At 42.1% G+C, this 25,089-nt stretch overlaps 1 protein-coding gene across 1 annotated transcript in view; it reads right to left on the bottom strand.

Annotated features, from left to right (window-relative positions):
• Positions 1-789: 789 nt before the first annotated feature.
• LOC106815782 (aspartate--tRNA ligase, mitochondrial-like) overlaps positions 790-25,089 on the bottom strand; it is a 28,079-nt gene continuing 3,779 nt past the window's right edge. The window contains exons 2-13 of the mRNA XM_014820288.1: positions 15,210-15,376; positions 14,974-15,069; positions 14,355-14,453; positions 14,091-14,214; positions 13,891-13,937; positions 13,293-13,469; positions 12,714-12,893; positions 12,421-12,528; positions 12,222-12,287; positions 2,146-2,256; positions 1,763-1,838; positions 790-1,628 (exon numbers count right to left, since the gene is read on the bottom strand). Coding sequence (XP_014675774.1) covers positions 1,471-1,628; positions 1,763-1,838; positions 2,146-2,256; positions 12,222-12,287; positions 12,421-12,528; positions 12,714-12,893; positions 13,293-13,469; positions 13,891-13,937; positions 14,091-14,214; positions 14,355-14,453; positions 14,974-15,069; positions 15,210-15,376 — 1,409 coding nt within the window. The 3' untranslated portion in view covers positions 790-1,470. The remainder of the gene's footprint in view (positions 1,629-1,762; positions 1,839-2,145; positions 2,257-12,221; positions 12,288-12,420; positions 12,529-12,713; positions 12,894-13,292; positions 13,470-13,890; positions 13,938-14,090; positions 14,215-14,354; positions 14,454-14,973; positions 15,070-15,209; positions 15,377-25,089) is intronic.

The raw sequence follows: 25,089 nt of genomic DNA, 5'->3' as shown, positions 1-25,089 counted from the left end.
GAATTCCGTTTTCAATGCGTGTACTGTAACACTATGCGACAATGACAGCCTGTATGATAACTAATAGTGATTTGATAATAAAGTATAGAGTATATAATAAAATAATAGTCTAATAATATAAAGGCATATCATATTGAGTCTATTTAGCAGGTGTGCAGGTGCTATTGTCATTAGCCGCGTTGCAAGAAATCCGATATTTAGCATTCACACGAGGCAAAATACGAGGCCCAAGAAATACGGTATCTAAACAGATCCGGTATTTCATGTAAATACGAGGCTTCCCAGACCCCGAATAATTTGCCGTGCTTGAGAAATACCGGATTTCTTGGACCGCGCATTTCCTCGTGTGAACGCTAAATACCGGATTTCTGAAGCCGCGTATTTTATAGACCGGTCCGCGCTCGACAGTTCCAGTGTAACGCGAGTGGAACTGTCGAGCGCGGACCAGTCTACGTATTTTATCGGCAGTTGGTGTGCATTGCATTGTTTATTTCGCATTGTTCGCTTGATTGTTTAAAGCAGCTCGCGGCTCGCAAATACCGTATTTCTTGAGCCGCGAATCAGCGTGTGAACGCTCGGCCGCGTATTTGTCTCAGATTCGGTATTTCGCAAATACCGTATTTCTGGAGCCGCGAATCAGCGTGTGAACGCTCGGCCGCGTATTTGTCTCAGATTCGGTATTTCGCAAATACCGTATTTCATAAATACGAGGTCTCGTGTGAACGAGGTTCGTATTTCATAAATACGAGGTCTCGTGTGAACGAGGCTAGTATTTAATAAAAAAAGACATTTTAAATTTTACACTGTTTAATGACTTCAAGGTCACCCTAACAACAAACAAACAAAATGCAGTAGTCATCGTCATAACTTGAAAATATAGATTACTTTTTACTTACAATTACAAACTATAGTGTAATAAGATGACATACCCTCTCAGTGTCAACGCTCAACCAGTGAATCGTATTAGTCAACTACAGCACAACATATTTAACTATGCCTTCTCGCATAACGCACCCTCGCACAACATCTCAGATCACTCTCTGCTTAGAGGGTTACCACCTAGTGTGTCAAGATGTCTCAGTCAGCATGGCCAAAAAACCATCACCAACAGGTGAAAACAATGTCAACATTTATCTGCCCATTGTCAGCCGGAGTTTACCAGTAAACTGTCACCATTGGTTTATCGATACACTGTCACCATTGGTTTATCGATACACTGTCACCATTGGTTTATCGATACACTGTCACCATTAGTTTATAAGGACACTGTCACCATTGGCTTATAAGGACACTGTCACCATTGGTTTAGCAGTAAATGCTGTCACCATTGGTTTATCACTATGCTATCACCACGAGTTTATCAGTATGTTGTCACCATTGGTTTATCAGCGAATGCTATCACCATGAGTTTATCAGTAGGTTTTCACCATTGGTGGTCAATATCAGCTAAACTTGTACACTGTTAACGAATCAAGATTTCACCTTTATGTGGTATCGCTCTAGCTCTCTAGGTTCTAGTTCAGCAGGTGCACCACTCATCGCACATTTGCCATCGCCAGTCTTCGGGAAGGCAATCACATTCCGGATGGTATCCGTTCCACAGGCAATTGCGACTAGCCGATCCAAACCTGTAAAACGGACCGTGCATTACGGAATCTGTGAATTCTTCAACGAGCAGATCAGCTTAACACTTTATCATCTGATTGCATGGGCTTCTAGAAAGAAATATCGGTTATGTGCTTATTAGCAATACTGGGCATACCTAGTGCTATGCCTCCATGGGGAGGGCACCCCATTTCCAGAGCCTCCAGTAAGTGTGCCAACTCACTTGAACGTTCCTGTCATAGAGATAGAGCTGAACTATAACAGCACATGTAATGACCTCTTTATAACATATATGTGATTACACACAACTAAATTACATAATGCTCAAATTACTATGAAAGAAGAAAATGCCAAAAAATACTTAGAACATCAATGAATTTTAAATGATAAAATACGGAAATTGGTCAATATTTTGTTTTATATTCTATCATAACACAGTTAGCACACTATACCTAGTAACATCAATGATAATAATTAAATTAGACCATACTACATGTCATTACATGATATTACGAAGCAACTAGTAATCGGTTTCAGTACCTGTAGCACTTCCTCTAGGATATACCGTTGTAAGCATGCGTCATGGATACGTATGGAGCCGCCACCAATCTCCTGGCCATTCAAGACGAGATCATAATGCTGGCTATGCGCCTAAACATACACGATATAATATGGGTAAATGATGATTAAATTCATTTAAAACGGACCATAATTGGCGCATGCTCAGAAAGAGCTAAAATGTTTGGGGATTAATTTTTTTTTGTAGAAAATTTGAGGCAACACGGCTGATTTATAGTAAAATGAAGTTTATTGTTTGATTACTGTTTTCAAAGCACGTACGCCGTTACATAGACCAGTCTCTGAAAAGTGACAAGTTTGGGTACATTTCCCATACCATATACACCCATATGAAATGGTAGAGTCAATATTCCTGTATCCGTTTTTTTACTAGGTACATTCCCGACACTGCCGTTGAGTTATTTTTTTATGGAGCGTATAGCGTAAAAGATTTTTTACCGCTTGGTTGATCTAGCACGGTGAACGTTCGTTAACCCATCGCTTGAGCTGTTATTGACAACTGGCATGCAAAGTCGCATTGCCTAAATACGTTAGCCGTGCTGCGCTTTGCGTACAACTGATAAATAACAAGTATGGTGGTGAATTTATTATTTTTACATTATGTTGTAAAAGCATTACCGTATACGTAAAATGTTGCTGTAGTTCAAGATATTTAAATGGGTAGCACGAATACCTTTTAAAACAGAAACTTCATTCAATTGCATCAATTAAAGTGACTACGTCACGAATTTTCTATGGTAAAATTTGTCAAATGTTTATTGCCATTTTTTTACAAGCAAGCCTAACGGGACTAAACGTATCGTCAAATTCTTACCTGATAAGATTGTTTCTCAACTAGCTAAAAATCCAAAAAACCTGGACGATTTGATATTAGTGTTCATAACATTAATTGCTTGCTATGGGCTATGTATGAGTCACGAGTGTATGTTCACATCGAACAATATAGTAAAATAAGAAGTATAATGCAGCAATTTAACCATAAAAAGTGAACAGAATCACTTATATTTTGTGAAAAAGTGGATTTTTTTAAAAAGTATTTACGGTGACGTAATCACTTTAAGATGATTGACAAACATATCTTCCACGTTCATTCATGGGCCCAGAGTTTAAATGTATATAATATCGTATTAACTCTACAAGTAAGAGTGATCACCCTTACATCTAACTACACGATTACATGCGCAAACAAAATCAACCGGCAACTGACTGATAGTACGAACGGAGAGCGCACAAAAGAACGGAAGGAAAACGAATCTCTGCGTATAGTCGCTTATACGATATTTACTATCCATACGAACTGATAACGGCTTTCCCTGTTCGCAAAAAAACCACGAGTGTCAACAGACAGTGTGTGCGAAGTAAACGTGCGCGCGAAAAAGCAGGAACCGAAAGTGAGAAGTCGGGCGGGCGACAATCGTTTTCATTTATTCATAGTATAAACAGCAGACTGGTTCATAACGGGGGGTGGGGTGGGTGGGTGCGGATGGGGGAGGGAGGGCAATGATGGTCTTCCGTTTGCGGTGTTGCAGGAAGTGTCATGATCGGTGGCAGGAAGAAAGCGCGAGACACATGAGTACGATCTTTTCTAATTGCAATTACGCGAGTAAACTCGACCCATAATTATACGCGATGTTTTGCATTCCGCTGCAGTGTCACTGTGACCCGCGTCTTTCACGACCCATTTACAACAACCGCTTTTGCTCTGCAATGAGAGAGAGCCTTGTATCGGATGACGGATCGGCCCAACTGATGAAAGACAAATATTAAATGTTAAAGGCCATGCACAGGGTCTTGGCGCGTCTTAATAACAAAATGATGAGTAAATAAACACAAATTGTATTTACTACAAAGGTCTTAATGTTTATGTACTCTCTAACGTCTTGTAATTCCACGTAAATGCCGTTCAAATACACCTGTCTAGAGCACGTAATCTTACTGCATGCATGCCACTGTGTTCGAACTTAGAAAAGACAGAGAAATTATTATCTATCATTTGTGAGTTTGTGCACATTGGAGCGCATGCGGCAAAACCGCTGCATAGGGTATTTGAACGGGATTTACGTGTAAGTATAAAGATTAAGATTATAATACCATTAAAGCCTCGGTAGCAAATACAACGTGTTTATTTACTATCATTTTATTATTTAAAAGGTAAAAATGCGCGCGTTAAAGACGAAGCTGGGGTTCAGTCTTGGGGACACAGGGGCTATTGCATTTGATATATCAGTGAACTTTCAATCCGTCTACGCGTGTCAACTGTCTGGTTGTGATGGCAAGCTGCTAACTGACGGAAACAGAAGAATTCAATGTATTCCGTGGTGAGTTGACAATAGCTTGCTAAGCGCTCCCGCCACAACAACAAGGGGTCGATACTACAAGTTAGTGTTGTTGATGACTGGGCGCCGTACAGGACACTTACTCAGTTACCAGGTTCAGCTAAGAAGAAATCCATTGTGCTTCCTATGCGAAAGTACATTTTTACTAGTGTAACAATTTACTCCCATTTTACAGATAAGTGCAAAGGGAAACCGCGCGTGAGTCATTCTTAGACTACTTTCATTGTCGCTAGTTGTCTGCGGTACAATAACGTTCATTCAGTGAACGTCTGCCTAATACATTCACGGAAAAGTGAACACGAATCTGAAGAATTACAATTCGTTGAAGAACGATCACACTCACTCGCGCAAACATCCTCTCTTCCTGGTGTTAAGTGGGGGCAACCACAAAAAAAGTTATTACAAACTGAACTGCTGATACCTACTATTACATGCATGGCGTTATCGTTTCAGTGACAGTGGTTGGCGTTTAACATGAACACAGTCAATGCCGTACGTACACCACGAAGGCTGTGTAACATATAAGGGCGTAAAACCACTAAATAATTACAAGTTTATGATGCTACAGACGCGTGTGTGCTAGCCCTAGAACACATAAAAACAATTTTAACCGACTTTTTCACTTCCAGTTTCTGATACTGAACTCTCATCGACTCGCTTTTATGTCTAGCTATAGGCCTATAGACATAAAAATGTATCGGGCATGAATTGCGGAAGAAATTATCCACAGTAAAAATAGTAGACCAAGCATTCACTACAGGGCTTGCCGTAAATATTATGTTCTGGCTACAACCATAGTCATCTAGAGAAAGAGTATACATATTAACATCAGTTGTTCATGAATGTAATCCGTTATTGGTAATATTTCCTCATCATTCATCACGCTTACACCCACCGTAAGCTTAATGCATGGCCGCCTCGTGATAAATCATATATCCTGTCCGATTCTAGCACCTATATTAAATCTACGGCACCACGTGCCGGTGTATTGTCCACCTGTGATAAACTCCATTCACGGTCGCACGGATTAGATATGCTAGATGAGCCGAAAATGTCAATTATTTGCACGAATCTACCGCCGCCCTCTTCCTGCTAACTGTGACTCCGTCCACCTGGTACTGTTGGGCTACTTACTGCCCAGTCGCCTGGACATGCACCCGTCGGCATATATAGCTCTAGAACTATATAGCCTAGCTTCGCTCTGTCACATGCTGATCATGCCTGTGGCAGAGCGAAGGGCTGTAATTCTAGAGCTACCGTCCGCACACCCAGAAGTTACCGCGGTCGTTGTGAGCGGGTTGGAACCGCAGTCCAAGCTAATACCAAACGCGTCGGCAATTCGAGCCGTTATCACCATTTAACCACAGTTATATTATTTGTGACATTTACAATCATTGTCACAGTTGTTATATCACAGTCCTGCACACAGGTTCAAGGTACTACACCCAAGCTTTCTGAAACACTGTTTCTGTCAGATCTCTGTACGAAATAACATAATGGCATTCAATGAAGTGTTGAAGCAACATGTAAATTACGACGTATTGCGTAATAATAACAAGTACTGATGTATTAATAACAAGCATAATGACCACACATGCGTAACCATAAAATTACATTGTCAAAAGACGCAGATTGTATAGTGAACGGATACGCCGTTTATATTCCACTTGAATGGTGACCATAAATTTTCTTACACATATTGAACAAGTAATATTACGATAGGTCTATAGTTGATTGTGCATATAGCCAGCTCCTATTCGGCCTTTCACTCATATATGGTAATTGCTTGACGTAATCTTAGGACATAATTCTAACTAAGCTAACTATTGTCACCATTACAAGCCGTGTAAGGTGAGTAAGACAGCCAAGATAAAGCACCCAGAATTCCTTTGCAATGCCCGTGAGACCAGAAGATTAGCATTCGTATAGACCACAAGTCCCGGTACTTTTACTTTCGTTAGACCCGGCTGTACTTTCTTAAGAGGCGTTTAGCAAGAAATAATTACTAGCTGTCAGCTACTACGGCTCATAGGGTCTATGTCCCCCAGGGTACTGCCAGAACGTAATATACGTCCGGTATACCGGACCGTACCCTGGTAACTATTTGAAATGGTTAGGGTTATGGTTAGGGTTAGGGTTAGGGTTAGGGTTAGAGAGTAGGCATAGGCGACTCCCTAGACTCGTTAGTGGAGTAGGCGAGGTACGGTCTGGCATATTAGATAGTACCAGGGTACGTTCCGGCAGTACCCTGGGGGACATAGACCCTCTCAGCGCTACTACGCACATACTAGAGTAAGTATATTGTATATAACCGTAAATCAATAAAAAATATATAGTCGTAAATCAAACACATCATTATACAGTTTAGTTTACTGCACCTCAGCTCGCTCTACGCATGAAGTTAACTCATATGCACATTCTTCCTGGATGACACACGATATTAAGCACAGAACCTTATCTGCACATTTAACACTGCTGGACGATGGGACTTGAACTCAAGTTGCATATATATCATTACCATCAGAACTCTTTACGCAAGAGTTAATGCCAACAATCATCATGCAGAACAAGTCAGTCTGACACGCTGCCGTTCAATGGCCCAGTTTTCTACCAAACAGGCCGTTGCCTATGAAATGCCGAGTTAGACAACGGGCAACAGACTAGAACCGTCAAACACCCATCTTATCGTTCAATTGCATAGTTTCGCTTGGTGAGCAGTAGGAGGGGAGGCGCAAGGGTCACGGAATGCGAACACAGGTAGTAGCAGGTTGTTAAGTTGTGTGACACTGACTGGCTGACGCACTGTTTGCACTTCCTTGTTAAGAACGCGTGTATTAAATTCGGCTCGCACACGAAACACGGGTTATACCCCCTTTTTGTTTGATATGCACTGCTACTGCATGGGAAAATTTCTATCATATGATGATAAATTATATTCCACATCCCACAGCAGGCATTCTGAGTGAGGTGATACCACATCCAGAGTTAACCGGACGTTATTTTCAATGCATATATATAGCGGTTCTTTTTCAGTTACGAGCAATATGTGGTTGATAGTATCAGGAGTAGATAATAGGGAGGAGTGAGACATCAATAAACAAGGGAAATTCGTCATTTACTAGCCTTATAATACCTACGATTTACTACACGTAACTCATCCAACTTGAGCTCAAATCGGACACAGTACATTCGCCCATCATCGTACGAAATCGTTTCCTCGTAGACACCCGCAATCCGTAGATACAGCCTAAAACGTACGACACGATTCTCCATTCTCTGGCCATCAATCCAACCCATTGCGCGCCTATAATTCAAACAAAAGGCAGCTACCTAACGCGCTATTGCTAACTGAGCGAGGCATGCGGCTCGCTGGGAGATTAGGCATCAACACTGCCGGCCGAGATAAACCTTTGACCCCGCCAGTACACAGCGTACACAGGCCACCTTTGATACATAGCTGGCATAGCCTTCACGCCACGCACGCGCCAACCAAACATGATTAGCTCGTCGAGTGTTGCCGTCGATCTCCAATCTCCCTGCCGAGACCACAATCGCCACATTCGAGCTATCCGATCGCAGACGACAACACCAGCCAGGTTATAGCTGCCTCTTTTGTGCTGAATCTATAGCGCCGCGCAATGGCGTTTGGCATTAATGGCCAGAGAATGGAGAATCGTGTCGTACGCTGTTAAGGCTGTATCTACGGATTCGCGGGTGTCTACTGCATGAAACGATTTCGTACGATGCCATGGGCCGACATGTTACTGTGTCCGATTTGAGCTCAAGTTGGGAGCAGTACGCCCGTCGCACGTAGTAAATCGTAGGATTTATTATTAAGGCTAGTAAAATGACGAATATTTTCCACCTTGTTTAATCTTGATGTCACGACTCCTCGCCTATTATCTACTCCTGATAGCTTATTATGCATAGAATCTGGCATAATAATACTATATCATGTAGAGTCAATTAGCTTGCATATCATTATGAAATTTCACATATAATACTTAATTTATTAAAAGCTAGAAGATCAACACCTCCCATCCCTTCCACATTTTGAACATTTAGACGACTAGCACCATCACCCCAGACGAATTGTAACAATAGCATAAAATTATATAACTCGCAACACAACCAGCTTGTTCAACAAGGGCAACAGTCCTTACACTAAAGTTCCCCTGCAAATCTGTATTGAGCCAGTCATTCTGTCAGCCTGGTATACTTGTAAAACCTGCCGTCGATTTATTCTTTCAAAAGCCGTGTCCACGTTGTATTTGCTGCCATAATAGTTGCACGCCTAGGGGCCGACTTTAAGAGATTCTCATGTGTAAATACGTCTATACAACAACTAGCGTTCTACGTAAACAGGCGCAAGGAAATACATCGTCTTTCCCTTCCCTACCCGCTATTCCACGACAAAACATAGGGGCTACGAGGGAACATCAGGCTCACGATTGCCATAAGAAAACACGTGCGTAATCTGAAGAATTACCCATTTGGTAAAATAATATCAGATTACTGCCGGATATACAGAAAATCCAGCACTACTGAAATACTACTTTATCGAAACAAGCAAAGATTGGACGCTCTCTCTTTATTTGTTTAGCAAAAGATATTTTACGAAAAAGATTGCATATATATACAATAATCGACATGATTACCTTTGTCGGCATTGGTAAAAACCAAGTGCCTCTTATCTTCTTTTCTTGGGGATGTAAAGGATGATGATGCACGACTCAAACTTGGACCACTCTTCATCCACATATTGCACACCAACACAAGTTATATTTTTAAGTTAACACATCTAGCAAATATAAGCATTTAGCCTCAAGTATAACCTGGTTCTAACTTTTTAACAATACTTACTGAAGCCCGACAAATTAACGATGGATGCAGACAAAGAAAGCTAAACGTTTTACAAGCCAATTAGGGAATAGTACTCTAGACTGTAATGATATACCCCCCCCCCCAAATATTACATTGAAAATGTCCGATAGAAGCATTTGACTACATTATTTCTATATTTTTCTAAAAACTTGCGTTATGCACTGCTGAAGACACCCCACCTTGTTCCACGGCAGAGCAGAAACATAGCGAAAGTCAGCGACCAGCCAGAAGCCTTAAACACGTGCTGTCCTCTAACTTCAAAAACACCGTTTTAGCTTTCTAAAATCTCTGCGCACATGATTAACCTGACTTTTCCGAGAATAAAAGCGACACTATAACAAATCACAAAACAGAAAAATACTTCCATTAATATCAATCACATAGTAAATGAAGTGTCAATGACACTGTAGCTCACCACAAATAACGTTTTTATAATATTCAGATTTAAGGCCACTGCCTAAAAGCGGAGCCTCCCAATGTTAACGTGTAAGATGAAGGAGATTACGCTTATTCCACGTCAGCTGCCTATGTAACCACTGACAATGTGTTTCCTTAGCCCATAAACACAACTTTTGTCAATAGGTTAATTGGTGGCCATGCGAAGTGTTAGACTTCGTATGAGATTTTCTAGGCGCGGTTTCGCCACTTCGTGGACCCTGGTAGCACACGGTTGCCATCGTACTATCGGCCAAATAATAATTTATATAAACAAAATGAATCACAATTGTGTGACAGTAGATGGCGCAGACCCGCTGTAGCAATAGTGCGTTCGAAATAAATAGTTATGCCCCTGCGTTCCGACATGTTTTTGCTACAACTACTCTAATATAGACGTTTTAATCGCGTCAGGCGCGCCTGTGGCAGAAGAAATACCAATCTTCTGCAGATAACGATATCTGTCAATGAAATACTTTGCAACTTAAAACCAGACGATCGCTGCTTCACCATTGACACAACAGGCACCTGTTTGTATCTGCGTTTTCTGCCATCAAATTGCACTAAACCTATCTAATTTGCAGTAATTTTTTTTTTATAAATATCAAAACCTAGGCCATTATTCAATTCAACATACCAAAACATGAGCAAAACTCTATCCCGTTCGAACCTATATGAACTGATTAATGGCATTCCCAATTTTTGCCAAAAAATTGCCGTGGGCTCGAAAGTAGTCGCACTTGGCGTGCTCAAAATAATGTGTTACGTATACCATGATGAGAGCATAGCTCACAGTAACAGACCATATACCGAATTTCAAAAATTGCTGGGTTAAAGACAGTCCTGAGTTATCGTGGACCGAAGCGAAATGCTTGAACGGCACTCGGCACGGCACGGGCGACGGACGGCGACGGACGCAGAGACGGACGGCAACGGACGACGACCCATCGCAATAGCTCAGCTTGACGATGTCAAGGTGAGCTCAAAAAATGTAGTACAAGTTCGTTGAGAGTAAACAGATCCAATGACCCATTAATTGATCAGAATTACGTATCCCAGCGTGTCTAGTAGCTGATGATTAACATACGATTTTAATCTGAAGCTCCAGCACGATACCAAAAGCCAGAATCTTCTGGTTGGGCTGAACTTTAGCCATTCACTGAATTCTGTATCTCATCTGGGAGATGAACTTGGCAATAGGTGTTGTGCCAGGCCTAAAGTTTTTCTTTGATTCGGCTTAGTTTCATTGGCAATATTGAACCCTTGGAAACAGAAACAAAGAATTTACGATTAATACATCTAGTCTAAATCAACAATCTTCCATGAACATATAATTACCATGGATGTAGGATAATATGCGAGGAGTGTGACATCCAATACAACAAGGCCCAATTCGTCATCTATACTAAGCCTTTCTAGAATACCTCACGATCTTAGCTCACCTGCGTACAACTCATTCCAACTGTATTGCTCAAATCTTGAACACAGTACATTCGCCTATCAAGTCAACTGCGAAATCGATCTTCCTCCGCTAGGACACGCAATCGGAGCATACAGCCTAAAACGTACGACCACGATTCTCCATTCTTTGGCATCAGTCCAACGCCATGCGCGCCTATTAATTCAGACCAAAGGCAGCAACACTGCCCCGCCGGCACGTCGCTGCTGTTTGCCTCTCTCGGCAATGTCGGCAATGTTCGGCGTTTGGCTCGTGGGCGCGACTTGGACCATTGCGACGCAACACTCTACGAGCGTATATCTTATGCCGGTTGCGCCGCGATGTGCGTTGACGTGGAGAAGCTTGACCATGCATATGATACAGACGGTGCGCCTGTGATGGCTGGAGCCTGATACCGCCGTCAAAGTTATCTTCGCCGAGTGTTGATGCCTAATCTCCCAGCGAGCCGCATGCCTCGCTCAGATAGCAATAGCGCGTTAGGTAGCTGCCTTTTGTTTGAATTATAGGCGCGCAATGGGTTGGATTGATGGCCAGAGAATGGAGAATCGTGTCATACGTTTTAGGCTGTATCTACGGATTGCGGGTGACGGGGTGTCTACGAGGGAAACGATTTCGTACGATGATGGGCGAATGTACTGTGTCCGATTTGAGCTCAAGTTGGATGAGTTACGCGTAGTAAATCGTAGGTATTATAAGGCTAGTAAATGACGAATTTCCCTTGTTTATTGATGTCACACTCCTCCCTATTATCTACTCCTGATATTACATTACACCAGATGCACCAATAGGAGTGCACCTACAACTACTAGTATTACTCAAACAACAGTTATTTCTTAAGTGAATAACTCTTTCAACCACGCATATCACAAACATCACATGGTAGAAGTTGCTCTGAGATAAAGACAAAGGCTAATACAATTTACCTGTACACTAAATTGCTCTTTCCCCATTGTCTGTAATTTCTCTATCTCTGATTTGGAAATATATGCCTGTAAAAAAGCCGATAATAAAACATGAGCATGAAAAATGATGAATTAAAGTAACATATTTTTCAAAAGCCTAATAATGTAAGCCTGTCATTTAATTGGCAAACTGATAACATATATTTCCCGATAGACTTACTGCACCATGTCTTATATTGATAACTTGTGCTGTGGCGCCATCTATCTGCAACTGTGCCTGTATAACAGATGCATGACATTCCTTGAAATCCTCGGTAACGTCAACTATCTGCAATGTGAAACGCGCAAAAATAGGCTGAGAATGTGAATCATTTTTATAAATCACACTATCTATCAAATTCTTGTACTAACTTAATGAATAATTGGATATAGAGAATTGCAAATTAGTTGCAGAAAGAAAATCTCTTCTATACTATTTACTACATTATGCACATGATAACACAACGAACTCACTGTCATTTCAAACCTTGTATCCGGCTTGTCTGTGCCATATCGAGCCATTGCATTTTCATATCTGATTCGAGGAAAAGGCTTAGCTATTTTGCTGTGGATACTTGGCCAGGAATGTGCAATGGCCCCTTCAACAAGTGACATTATCCCCTCCTGAGTTATAAAAGACATTTCAAGATCAACCTGGAAAAAACAGAATGTGTTAACACAAAATAAATGCTAGTCAAAAATGTGTAACATTATCCTAACGCACATACAAGATGATTAGCTGCGCCATCTATAGTTGAAAACATTTCTAAGTCGTTGTATAGAGCACTGTGCACTGAGTTCTATCAATTTTATTTAAGCTGTATCCATTTTATTACTGTGCTAACGTTCCTGCTACCGAATGTGGTTCAGCGCCAGCTGTTGAGCAATATATTTAAAAAAAGCAGCATATGCACTGATAAATTGAGGCAAAGTACTACAATCTACATATGGAATAAAGATGCGGATTACATAGAGAATTTGGAACTAGCTATACTATAAAATTTCGTAACTATTTGAACATTTAAAATAACTAATCAAGAATGATGGAGCTACCTGGGTAAATTCTGGTTGTCGATCAGATCTCGAACCTTCGTCACGGTAGCACCGAGCTATCTGCATGTACCTATCGATACCACCGACCATTAGTAGCTGCTTGAACTGCTGCGGACTTTGTGGCAAGCAGTAGAACCTTCCTGGATAATGAGTAGGAACGACAAACTCCTTGGCACCCTGGCAACAGCATAGAGAGTACAGAAACTTAGGTAGAGAGGTAATTTACGCTTAATGCATGGATAGGTGGAAATTGAAAGACAGTAGATGGAATCAAGCATATCACAGTGAAGATAGTTTTCCCCTAATTTTTTCCCCATTTATTTTGTTCTCGATTAAGAAAAGTTTGTGAAAATTGGACTTGATGGACAGATTCAGTGTGTTTTAAGAATTGAGTACTTTCTAATTGATATCTGAACCCTATCAGAATGCACGATAATCGCCTAATATATCGGCCAGTCTGTCAACATACCCATCCATTTATCTATATTACACACAACTGGACCTCAGCTTACTGGTCTAATATCATGCGTTTTGGTAAATTTTTGTCAAGAATAGGACTGACAACCACTGAGTGTTATTCCAATATCAAGTGACATACCCCAGGAGTTCTCTTGAAGAGTGTTGGTGTCTCTACATCGATAAATCCTGAAGCAAGGCAATTAAAAATGTGTCATTTCGTTCTTAGAGCAATTAAATAACTATAACAACTTGGTACCGTCAATATAATACAAGAAGTACTTGTTCATCAGTTAATTTATTGATTAACTATTAATAATGGTGCGCTCTATGCATACTTACCATGCTGGTTGCACAGGAATTCTCTCATCTTCATTACCATTTCAGACCTGATGCGTAGCCGCTGCTGCATCTGTGTTCTTCTGAGATCTAAGTAGCGATATTGCATCCTTACGGCTTCATTTGCCTAAAACAAGCATTAATGCATATGTATTATGCACGTCTAACACAAAGACCAACCATGTGATGCTAATGCCTGCAATATTCTACAGAGAATATTATACAATTCTCATATACATGATAGGTTTATCTTAGAGCCAGAGTTACCTGAGAGTGATCACCGATATGGAAAGGCAGATTAGGCCTGCAAGGGTTCAGTAGTTGGAATTCGGACAGAACTACCTCTACGTCTCCTGTGGGTATTTTCTGAAATACAACAGCAACAAAATTATAGGTGATAATAATAACATATCCAACCAGAAAATAGCTATTTTCAACACATTCTTTTCATATCAGCGTCACTAGCAATGTGATGGTCAGACACTTTGAATTTAATAATGGTGTATCACAGCAATTAACCCTTTTTGTGACTAGATCCAATTTGTCATAACATCTCATCTTGCACAGGATATAAATCATTTCCACATTCAAAATGTAGTAACTGACAAAAACACGCACACATGCACGCGCACACACGCACGCACGCACGCACGCACGCACGCACACACACACACACACAATTCTCAGAATATTACTCAGTGTGAACAGTGACCAGATGATCTAGATAATTAGATCTACAATCGGTTGTGCTTCTTTCTCTATGAATAACCTAGGGTATGTGGAAAGATACAAATACTGACAATTGATAATACTGATCTGTGTTATAGAAGTAATGCCATAATTTACAAATTATGTATGTTCTCATTCATCACCTAATTATTGTTACCTTGTTTTGTTCACCTTCAGGTCTAGGCTTGACTGCACCCTGTACCAATATTACCGACTCCAGTGGTAAGTCGGAGAGCTCTTGCTGAAGAGATACCTTAAGTGAAATTCCATAAAACCATAAATTCAAAACGGTCTACTTCAATTCACCAAATTAGAAATAGAATTGGGTAAAGTATACCCAATATTGTATTTATCCTTGCTTGGATTTTACATTGTGCTTAAATGTTGACCTACCTTATCTTCCGGAATAACAAGTTGTGTAACACCATGTGAATCTCTGAGGGTGACAAACAAACCCATTCGCTGATGCTGCACCCAACCGCACAGTTTCACGTGCTTGCCAACATCGGCTAGTTTCAACTCACTGCAGTGATGTGTTCTATATGAAAAACTATTCACACCTAAAAGAAGAAAATAATAGATGTAAAATCAACTTCAATATATTTTAGTATGTTGATATTATAATATTAAAATAATAATAATACGACACCAGCTTTTGCATGTTAAATAGAGTCGAGAGAAATCATGGGGGAAGATGAAAAGAATGTAGGGTGTATGGGTGGGCTGCAAATTCAGGGGGGTACGTAACACAGAAAAAGAGAGGAAAGGGAGAGATAGTTGAAAGGAGGAATTAAGGGAGGAAGGAAAGGAGGGAGGGAGAGGAAGGAAAGAAATGACATCAAGAGAGGAGAGAATGAAAAAAGGGAAAAATTTGATAAGGGAAGAATCGAGAGAAGTATTAAAAGCAGCTGGAAGGCTAAAAGAAGTCAAGAATCTTTAAATAAGTTCTACTATAACTACTAATCTCTACTCCAATCTCCCCCTCCACCTGATCCTCTCATTTTTCTCTAGCTGCTATCCCACTCATATGCCTTCCTTGACCCCTCCTGCTTTTCTTTCTCTCACCATAGTATTGCCACTATCCTCATATGACCACTCTTCGTTTTACCCTTGGCCACCTCAGTTCTACATCTATATGGTTACTACGTCAATCTGTCACTCTTGACAATTACAAGAGAATCTTTATTTTTTTACAAGAATCTTTATTTAATGTCAGATATCACAAACAATAAACGTTAGCCCTGATGGGTTATTATTCCAACAAACATAAGTAAATAACAATTCTGGTTAAGAACAAATATAAAAATGTATAAATTTCAGCGGTATATAGATTTTAGACTTGTATAAAATCAAAATCACAGTTGCATATTACATACGAAATGCTGAGAGAACATAAAAACAATTTTAAGAGTAAAGTACAGCAGGTTCAAATTATTTGCAGAGATAGCATTTACAGCTTGCGCCGTTCCAGCTCCGCAAAAGTCTGCGGAAGACACTGTATGAGTCAGTAGTTCTCATATCGTTGGGCAGACTGTTCCACAGCTGGGCCGCCGCAAACCGAAAAGAAGCTTTGCCGAACTTTTCCGTTCGAACGGTTGGTAGCTTTAACATATTATCGTATTTAAAACTAAACTTTGAAAGCCTTAATTCTACAAGGTCCGACAGACATGCAGGTGAACTGCCCTGCAATATTTTGTAAACTTCGAGGGCCATGGCTTTCAACCTCCTAAGATGAAGCGTGGGCATGTTTGCTCGCGAGAGCAATATTCTTCGTACGAACTGGTGTAATCCTCATATATGAAACGAAGAGCTCTCAACAGTAAAGTTACATCGTCATGCCCTAGTCACCTAGTCTCACTAACACTGACTTAATTTTTATGCTGTGGCTATATGACCGGCAGCCGGGCACGGTCTTCGATTTCCTAAGGCAGCCGTCAGATATATGCCGGCTGCCGGGCATATAGCCACTCTGTAATTTTTATGCTATCTGTGCATCACTTCGTGATACAAGGTGTTTAAACTGGATTTGCACCCTTCCCCGGGCTTCTTCCTCAAACACTTTCCTACCACCAGTCTCTTAATTGCACTGCCCCCTCTCTACACACACATCTCTCTCTCTCTGTCTCTCTCTCTCTCTCTTTCTTTATAGACATGGTTTCTTTGCTATGACAATTTCAATTTCAATTTGTATTTAAATAACACGTTCAACGTTGTAATTAGATGCGATTTCCCATCATACAAATAAAAATAACAAGTGCCGCGGAGCGACAGCGCTCATCTAACGTCTACTGCGGTGACTCTGTGGTGGAGTGGTGGGATTCTAGTAAACCCTGTTAGTTCCCTATTATCTACTCCTGATAGTATTATGATAGAATTCTGGATAAAAACTATATATGTAAGAGTCAATTGTGCATATCATTATGAATTTCACATACTATATTAATTTTATAAAAGCTAGAAGCATCAACACCTCCCATCCCTCCACATTTGACATTTAGGACTACTAGCACATCACCCAGACGAATTGTAACATAGCTAAAATTATATAACGCAACACAACAGCTTGCAAAGGCATGTTTACACTAGTTCACCCTGCAATCTGTATTGAGCCAGTCTTCTGTCAGCTTATACTTGTAAAACCTGGTCATTTTTCTTCAAAAGCCTTCCACGTGAGCCTGCCATAAATAGTTGCACACTGGGGCGACTTAAGAGATTCTTCATGTGTAAATACGTCTTAAAACTGGTTCTATAACAGGGCTAAAATACATCGCTTTCCCTTCCCTACCGTATTCACGACAAAACATAGACTACGAGGAACAGAGGCTCACGATTGCATTAAGAAAACACGGTAATCTGAAAATTACCATTTGGTAAATAATTCAGATTACTGGGATATACAGAAAATCCGAGCATATGAAATCTTTTATCGAACAAGCAAAGATTGGACCTCTGTTTTGTTTAGAAAAAGATATTAGAAAAAGATGCATATATTAATACAATAAAATCGAATGATTACCTTTGTGGGATTGGTAAAAACCAAGTGCTCATCTTCTTTTCTTGGGGATGTAAAGGGATGATGAGCAGACTCCAATTGGCCCTCTTCATCACATATTGCACACCAACACAAGTTATATTTTAATTAACACATCTAGCAAATATAGATTTAGCTCAGTATAACCTGTCTGAACTTTTAAAATACTTCTGAGCGACGAATTAACGGATGGATGCAGAGAAAGAAAGTTAAACGTTTACAAGCCATTAGGAATAGTATAGACTGTAATGATATACAAATATGAAAATGTACCGATAGAAGCATTGACTACATATTTCTATATTTTTCTAAAAACTTGGGTTATGACTGTGAAACACCCACCTTGTTCCACGGAGAGCAGAAACATAGGAAAGTCAGTGACCCAGAGAAAGTTAAACACGTTGTCCTCTATTTCCAAAACACCTTTAGCTTTCAAAATCTCTGCACATGTTAACCTGACTTTTCCGAGAAAAGGACACTATAACAAACACAAAACAGAAAAATACTTCATTAATATCAATCACATAAGTAAATGAAAGTGTCAATGACACTGTAGCTCACCACAAATAACGTTTTTATAATATTCAGATTTAGGCACTGCCTAAAAGCGGAGCTCCCAATGTTTAACGTGTAAGATTGAGAGGATACGCTTATTCCACGTAGCTGCTATGTACCACGTGACAATGGTGTTTCCTTGCCCATAACACAACTTTTGTCAAAGGTTAATTGGTTGCATGGAAGTGTTTACTTCGTATGAGATTTTCTAGGCGGTAGCACACGGTTGCCATCTGTATATCGCAATAATAATTTATAAACCAAAATGAATCACAATTTGTGACAGTAGATGGCGCTATACCCGCTTTGTAGCATGGCGTTCGAAATAAATAGGTTATGCTGCGTTCCGACATGTTTTGTAAAACTTTACTCTAATATAGACGTTTTATCGGCAGGGTGGAGAGGAAATACCAATTTTGCATTAAAGAGGATAGTATGAGGCTATCAATGTCACAGTGAAAATTTCAAAATCCCTCATGCTAAATTTGGTTGAAGAAGGTTTATCGGCTCCTTAAATCGTATAAATTTCTAGTGGCATTCTGTACTAGTCAGTATGTTACATGTACACGTAGTGCACTGCCAGTGGCCACTGACCAGTGCATGTGGTGGTGGTACTGTGTGTAAGTTTTTTGCTGCATTCAATTGGTTACAGGTGGCAGCTCTCTTATGGCAGCCTGTAGGCTTGCGTAGGTAACGGATGAGTCCTACATATTCTGTCTTGCAAATAAGTTGGTTGGCTAACTCACGTACGTGAGTCTCACGAGCTTCCATCTTTTAATCTTGAAGACCACCTTAAAGTCCGCCATCTCGTGCACTATTCATGAAGGAATCCAAACGAACATTCTTTGAGAAGGTTCCTGATACCATCGCATGTGGCATTCCACTGGTTTTCGGCTGTATGTGAACACATTTGGACTAACCAGGGTTTACTAGGAATCAGCGCACTCACTCACCATCAGAGTCACCGCAGTCATGACGTTAGATGAGCGCGCTGTACGCTCCGCGCACTGTTATTTTTATTTGTATGATGGGGGAAAATTCCGCATTCTTAGATTACAACGTTGAACACGTGTTATTTTAAATACAAATTGAAATTGAAATTGTCAATAAGCAAAAGAAACCTATGTCTATAAAGAAAGAGAGACGAGAGAGAGACAGAGAGAGAGAGATGTGTGTGTAGAGAGCGGCGGCAGTGCCAATTAGAGACTGGTCCGTAGGGACAATGTGTTTGAGGAATGAAGCCGCGGGAGGAAGGGTGCAAACTCCAGTTTAAAGCACCTGTATCACGAAGTGATGCAACGCTAGCAGTAAAAATTAGCAGGAGTGGCTATATGCCACGGCAGCCCGGCAAATATGTTTGACGCTTGCCTAGGAAATCGATTAGACCGTGCCGGCGCTGCGTCCATATAGCCTACAGCATAAAAATTAAGTCAGTGCTTAGTGAACAGGTGACTAGGGCATGGAGATGTAACTTCTACTGTTGATGAAGCTGCTTCGTTTCATATATGAGGATGTACAACCAGTTGTCGTACGAAGAATATTGCTCCGCGAGCAAACATGGCGCCACGCTTCATCCTTAGGAGGTTGAAAGCCTATGCGCGCGCGCAGTTTACAAAATATTGCAGGGCAGTTCACCTGCAGTCTTGTCGGGACTTGTAGAATTAAGGCTTTCAGATTTAAGGTTTGTGTGAGGGTGGTTTGAAATTAGGCGAGTAATATGGTGTAGAGGAGGGCGTGAGGAGAGCGTGGGTCGAGGGACGGAAAGGAGTGGTCGGCGAGAAGCGTGTCTTTTCGTTTCGGGCGTGGCCCAGCTGTGGAGAGCGAGTGCGCGCGAGCGAGAGTGAGAGAGCGAGCGTGAGTGCGGTGAGCGACGGTCTTTGCCGGGGCGCAGAGCTTTGTGCGGCAGCTAGAACGGCGCAAGCTGTAGAAGTGGCCTATGGGGTCTGCAAATAATTTGAGAGCGCTGGCGGTGTACTTTACTCTTAAAATTGTTTTCATGTTCTCTCAGCATTTTCGTCTGTAATACACTGTGCCATTTTGATTTTATACAAGAGTCTAAAATCTATTATACGACTGAATATTATGGACTTTTTAGTGATTTGTTCTTGAACCAGAATGTGTAGTTTGAAAGCTGGTATGTGTGGTGTGGAAGGTGAGGTAGGGAACCCATCCTGGCGGGGGCGTAACGTCTCGTCAGTGTTTGTTGATATCTGAAGCATTGCAAATAAAGATTGCTGTGATCAGAGAAATACAAGACTGTCTCTTGCTAATCTGCTGCAAGAGTGAAGCGGAGATTGGACGTGAGTTATACCAATATAGAGGAGGAGGAGCGAGTTGGCGCGAGGGGTAAGAAGCGAAAGAGGATGTGTTCATATGACGCGAATAGGTGGAGAGAGCTAATGGTTGGAGAAGAAAGAAATTGCAGTGAGCGGCTCTAAGTACGGGCATATGGAGTGTGGGAGATAACGTCGGGAGCTAGAGAAAAAGTGAAGATCATTGTTGGAGGGGGAGATTGGAGTAGGAGAGTTCAGGTACGCGTTGTTATAGTAGCAGACTTATGTTCAAACCATTCGCCGTGACCCTTCTTGTAGCCTTCGCAGCTGCTTGTGAGAGGTACTTCTCTCGATTGCTTCGCCTGTATTCAGAATATTTTCGCTTGTTTAGTTGCTCGGTCCTCTTCGTTGATTTGCTATTTCTTTCCTCCTCTCCTACTCCGGTCGCTTTGCTCGCCTCCGGTTAAATCTCCTCCTTGGGTACGAGTACTAGTCTCTCCCTTTCCTCTCGTGCTGTTTGGGGTCGTGGTAGCGGATACCGTCCGCGTCCTGCAGAGTTGTGCAGCCGCACGCCATAACACAGGCCGCTACATGTGCTTGTCATCTTTCCGCGCCATGATTTTGCTGGCGTCGACTCTATTGTAAGACAAGTGCAAGAACTGCTGTGGTTACGTATGTATTATTATTTGTAATATGATAGAGTATTCAAATTCCACCTGAGAGAATATATTGAAGTTGATTTAGCGATCTACTTGTTTCTTCATTGTACGTGTGAGAGAGTGGTTTCATAGTAGATAGACAGCATTTCACTGCAGTGCAGTTGAAACAGGCGCGATGTTGGTGGTGGCGAATGCACGGTGATAACTGGTGCGGTGTGGGGTGCGAAGCGGGGTCTAGGCGAATTGGGTTTGGGGTTTGTGCACGCCTGCAGAGATTTCACATGTGTTTACACGCGAACTTGTCTGTATTGCCGGGAAGGAGTAAGGTAGGTCTCAACAGTTTAAGCGAGCGCATGTACAATCCAAGGCGAAAGGATAAATACAAGTTATATACACTGTGGTACGCAAATGTCTATTTTTCGTAAGTCTTGGGCAATGTAGTTAGAAAGTAGGAGCGTTGGTGTGATATTTATGGTTTTATGGATATTTCAGGTCTTTAAGTAATGCTGCTTTATCCTGCCGCGTCTGCGGCTTGCAGAGGCTCTCCGACTTACCACTGGAGTCGTAATATTGTACAGGGTGCAGTCAAGCCTAGACGCTGAAGGTGAACAAAGGAGCAAGGTAGACGAATAATTAGGGTGATGGAATGAGGGAACATGACATAATGTTGTGTAAATTATGGCAGGTTATCTTCTCATTAACACAGATCGAGGTATTATCTGAATTGTAGTATTTGGTATCTTTCCACGATACCCCTAAGTTTATCGATAGAGAACAGAAGCAGCAAGCGAGTTGTAGATCTAAATTGGATCGTAGATCATACTGGTCACTGATCAGCAGTGGTAGTAATAATTCTGAGAATGTGGTGGTGTGATGTGCGTGCGGTTGCGTGCGTGCGTGGCGGTTGCGGTGCGTGGCGTGCGTGCCGTGTGTGCGGCGTGCTATGTTGTGCGGTTGTTTTTGCGTCAGTTACTACAGTTGGTGTGAGAGTGTGATAATGCAAATTGATATTCAAGGTGAAGGAATGAGAATGTTATTGACAAAATTGATGACTGAGTTTCACAAAGAAGGGTAATTGCTTGTGATAGCAGCCATTATTAAATGTCAAAAGTGCTGAGCCATTCACGATTGCCTGAGTGATGCGCTGGAATGTGAAAAGAATGTGTTGAAAATAGCTATTTTCTGGTTGGGTATATGTTGAAGTATTATCACCTATAATTTGTTGTTTGGCTGTTGTATTCAGTAATAATTCGCACAGGGAGAGCGTATGAGGGTGAGTGTCTGTCGCGGAATTCCAAAAGGCTTACTGTGGAGAGATCGTGTGGCCTTGTCAGGCCTGGAATCTGCTCTGGTTGTCGCACTATCGGGTGGGAATGTCACTTCTCAGGTATACTCTGGCTTAAGATAAACCTATCATGTATATGAGAATTGTATAATTTTCTCTGGTTAGATGATATTGGCGCAGTGGCATTTAGTGCAGTCACTATGGTTGGGTGCTCTTGTGGTGTTAGAGCGTGCATGTTGCATAGTTATGCATGTAATGCTTGGTTTTAGGGGTCGAATATGGAGAAGCCGTTAGAGGATCGGCAGATGGATCGGCTACTTGATAGGAGTGTGCTCAGGAAGGAACAGCAGATGGGCAGGCAGCGTGTGCTGAGATTCTGGCAGGGTGTGTCAAGGGGCTGAAATGGTATAGTTAAGATGAGGGAGGAATGTCCTGTGCAAGCCAGGCATGGTTAAGGTGATTGGGCATAGGAAGCGCCGCGTATTGTATTATATCGAGTGTAATTCATATGAATTAACTGATGACAATACTTCTTGTTTATATTGATGGTACCGGGCGTGGGGGCTGGTGGGGGGAAGTTGTTATATTATTGTAATTGCTCAAGGAACGAAATGACACTTGTTTAATTGCCTGTGCTTCAGGAGTTGTAGGGTGGTGGGATGTAGAGACATCCACACTCCTTCAAGAAGAACTGCTCGTGGGAGTATGTCGCTTTGAGTATTGGGGGAGATAGCGACTCAAGTGTGTGTCAGGTCCGGTATTCTTGACAGAAAAAGTTTACCAAAGAACGCATGATATGAGGACTAGTAAGGCTGGCGTCCAGTTGCTGTGTATGATATAGATAAACTGCATGGCATGTTGACAGACTGGCCGATATATAGTAGGCAGAATTATCGTGCAATTCTGATAAGGTTCAGAGTAATCAATTAGAAGTATCAATTCTGAGAAAGCATGAAGCTGTCCATCAAAGTCCAATTTTTGCAAACACAGGGCCGACGTGGGTGGGGGTCGGGGGGGGTGGGAAGACGGCGGTTTGGGGCGGGGGAGAGCGGTCGGGAGGGGGTTTGTTGGGTTAGGGGGTTTTTCTTTTGCTTTAGTGGGTGTCGTGGTTGGTGGGCACACGGTTTCTGGAAGTCGACGATAGCAGGAAGAGTAAATGGTGGGGTTAAATGAAATGTTAGGGGAAAACGTTATCTTGTCATGTGATATCTTGGAATGCTGTTGCCGGAGTCTGTATGTCTTTGTGACATTTGGCACCTGATTCCAGGTGCTATCAAATGCGTAAATTTCCTTCTTCTTAAGTTGTTCGTGGTACTCTCTTAGGTGCTGTTGTGTGTGCCTGGGGTTGGGGGTGGGGTTGGGTGTGGGGGGGTGTGGGGGGGTTGTGTGGTGGGTGGGGTGTTGGGGGGTCGGGTGTGGGAGGGGGGGGGGAGGTGGGTTGGGGTGGGGGGTGTTGGGTGGGAGGTGGGGGTTGGGTGTTGGGTGTGTGGTGGGTGGGTGGTGATGGAGGGGGGCGAGCGACCAGTGGGGGAGGGGGGCAGGGTGTGTGAGGCGAGGTGGGGGGTTTGTGTGGGTGGGTTGGGGGGGTGGGGGTGGGGGGGGGTGTGGGGGGGGGGGGGGGGTTGGGTGGGTGGGGGGTGTTGGGGAGGGGGTCACACACACATCCGGGGGTGTGGGGGGGGGGGGGGGGTGGGGGGGTGTGGGGGGGGGGTGGGGGTGTGGGGGGGGGAGTGGGTGGGTGTGGTGTGGGGGGTGGGGGTGGGTGGGGGGGGTGGTGTTGGGGGTGGGGGGTTGTGGGGGGGTGGTGGGTGTTGGGGGGTGGGGGGTGGGGTGTGGGCGCGGCACCGGGGCGTGACACACAGCCCCGGGCAACACCCAACATGCGGTGTGGGCACGACATACAGTACACATACAGGTACATACATACATATACATACATACATTACATACTACCATACAGGTACATACAAGACATACATGACATACAGTAACCATCATACATACAGGTGACATGACATACCTAATTACGATAATACGTATACATACATGACAGTGCTACAGTACATACATACAATTCCAAGTACATACTACATACAGTACATACATGACATACATAATACATATCATACAATAATCATTACATAACATTACTGTACATACATACATACCAGTACATACATAAGCATACATACATTACATACATACATCACATACACTACATACCATACAAACATGACATACGATACATACACAGATGTACAGTACAGAGCAATACAGATACTACATACAGTACATTACATACTACATACATACCATACATAATACATACATCAAATACACTACGCACTACAGAGACATTACATTAGTTTAATCTAAGCTTGAACTTCTATGATGTGTGCAATATCTAGACAAGCACGTTTCCTAATATCAGCACACACAATCCACCAGGCGCGTGTATAAACAACTCAAC

Source organism: Priapulus caudatus, unplaced genomic scaffold (genome assembly GCF_000485595.1).
Source record: "Priapulus caudatus unplaced genomic scaffold, Priapulus_caudatus-5.0.1 Scaffold1200, whole genome shotgun sequence".
NCBI classification, from domain to species: domain Eukaryota; kingdom Metazoa; phylum Priapulida; class Priapulimorpha; order Priapulimorphida; family Priapulidae; genus Priapulus; species Priapulus caudatus.
Note: the sequence above shows the minus strand (reverse complement) of the source record. Positions and strands in the feature narration are given on the sequence as shown.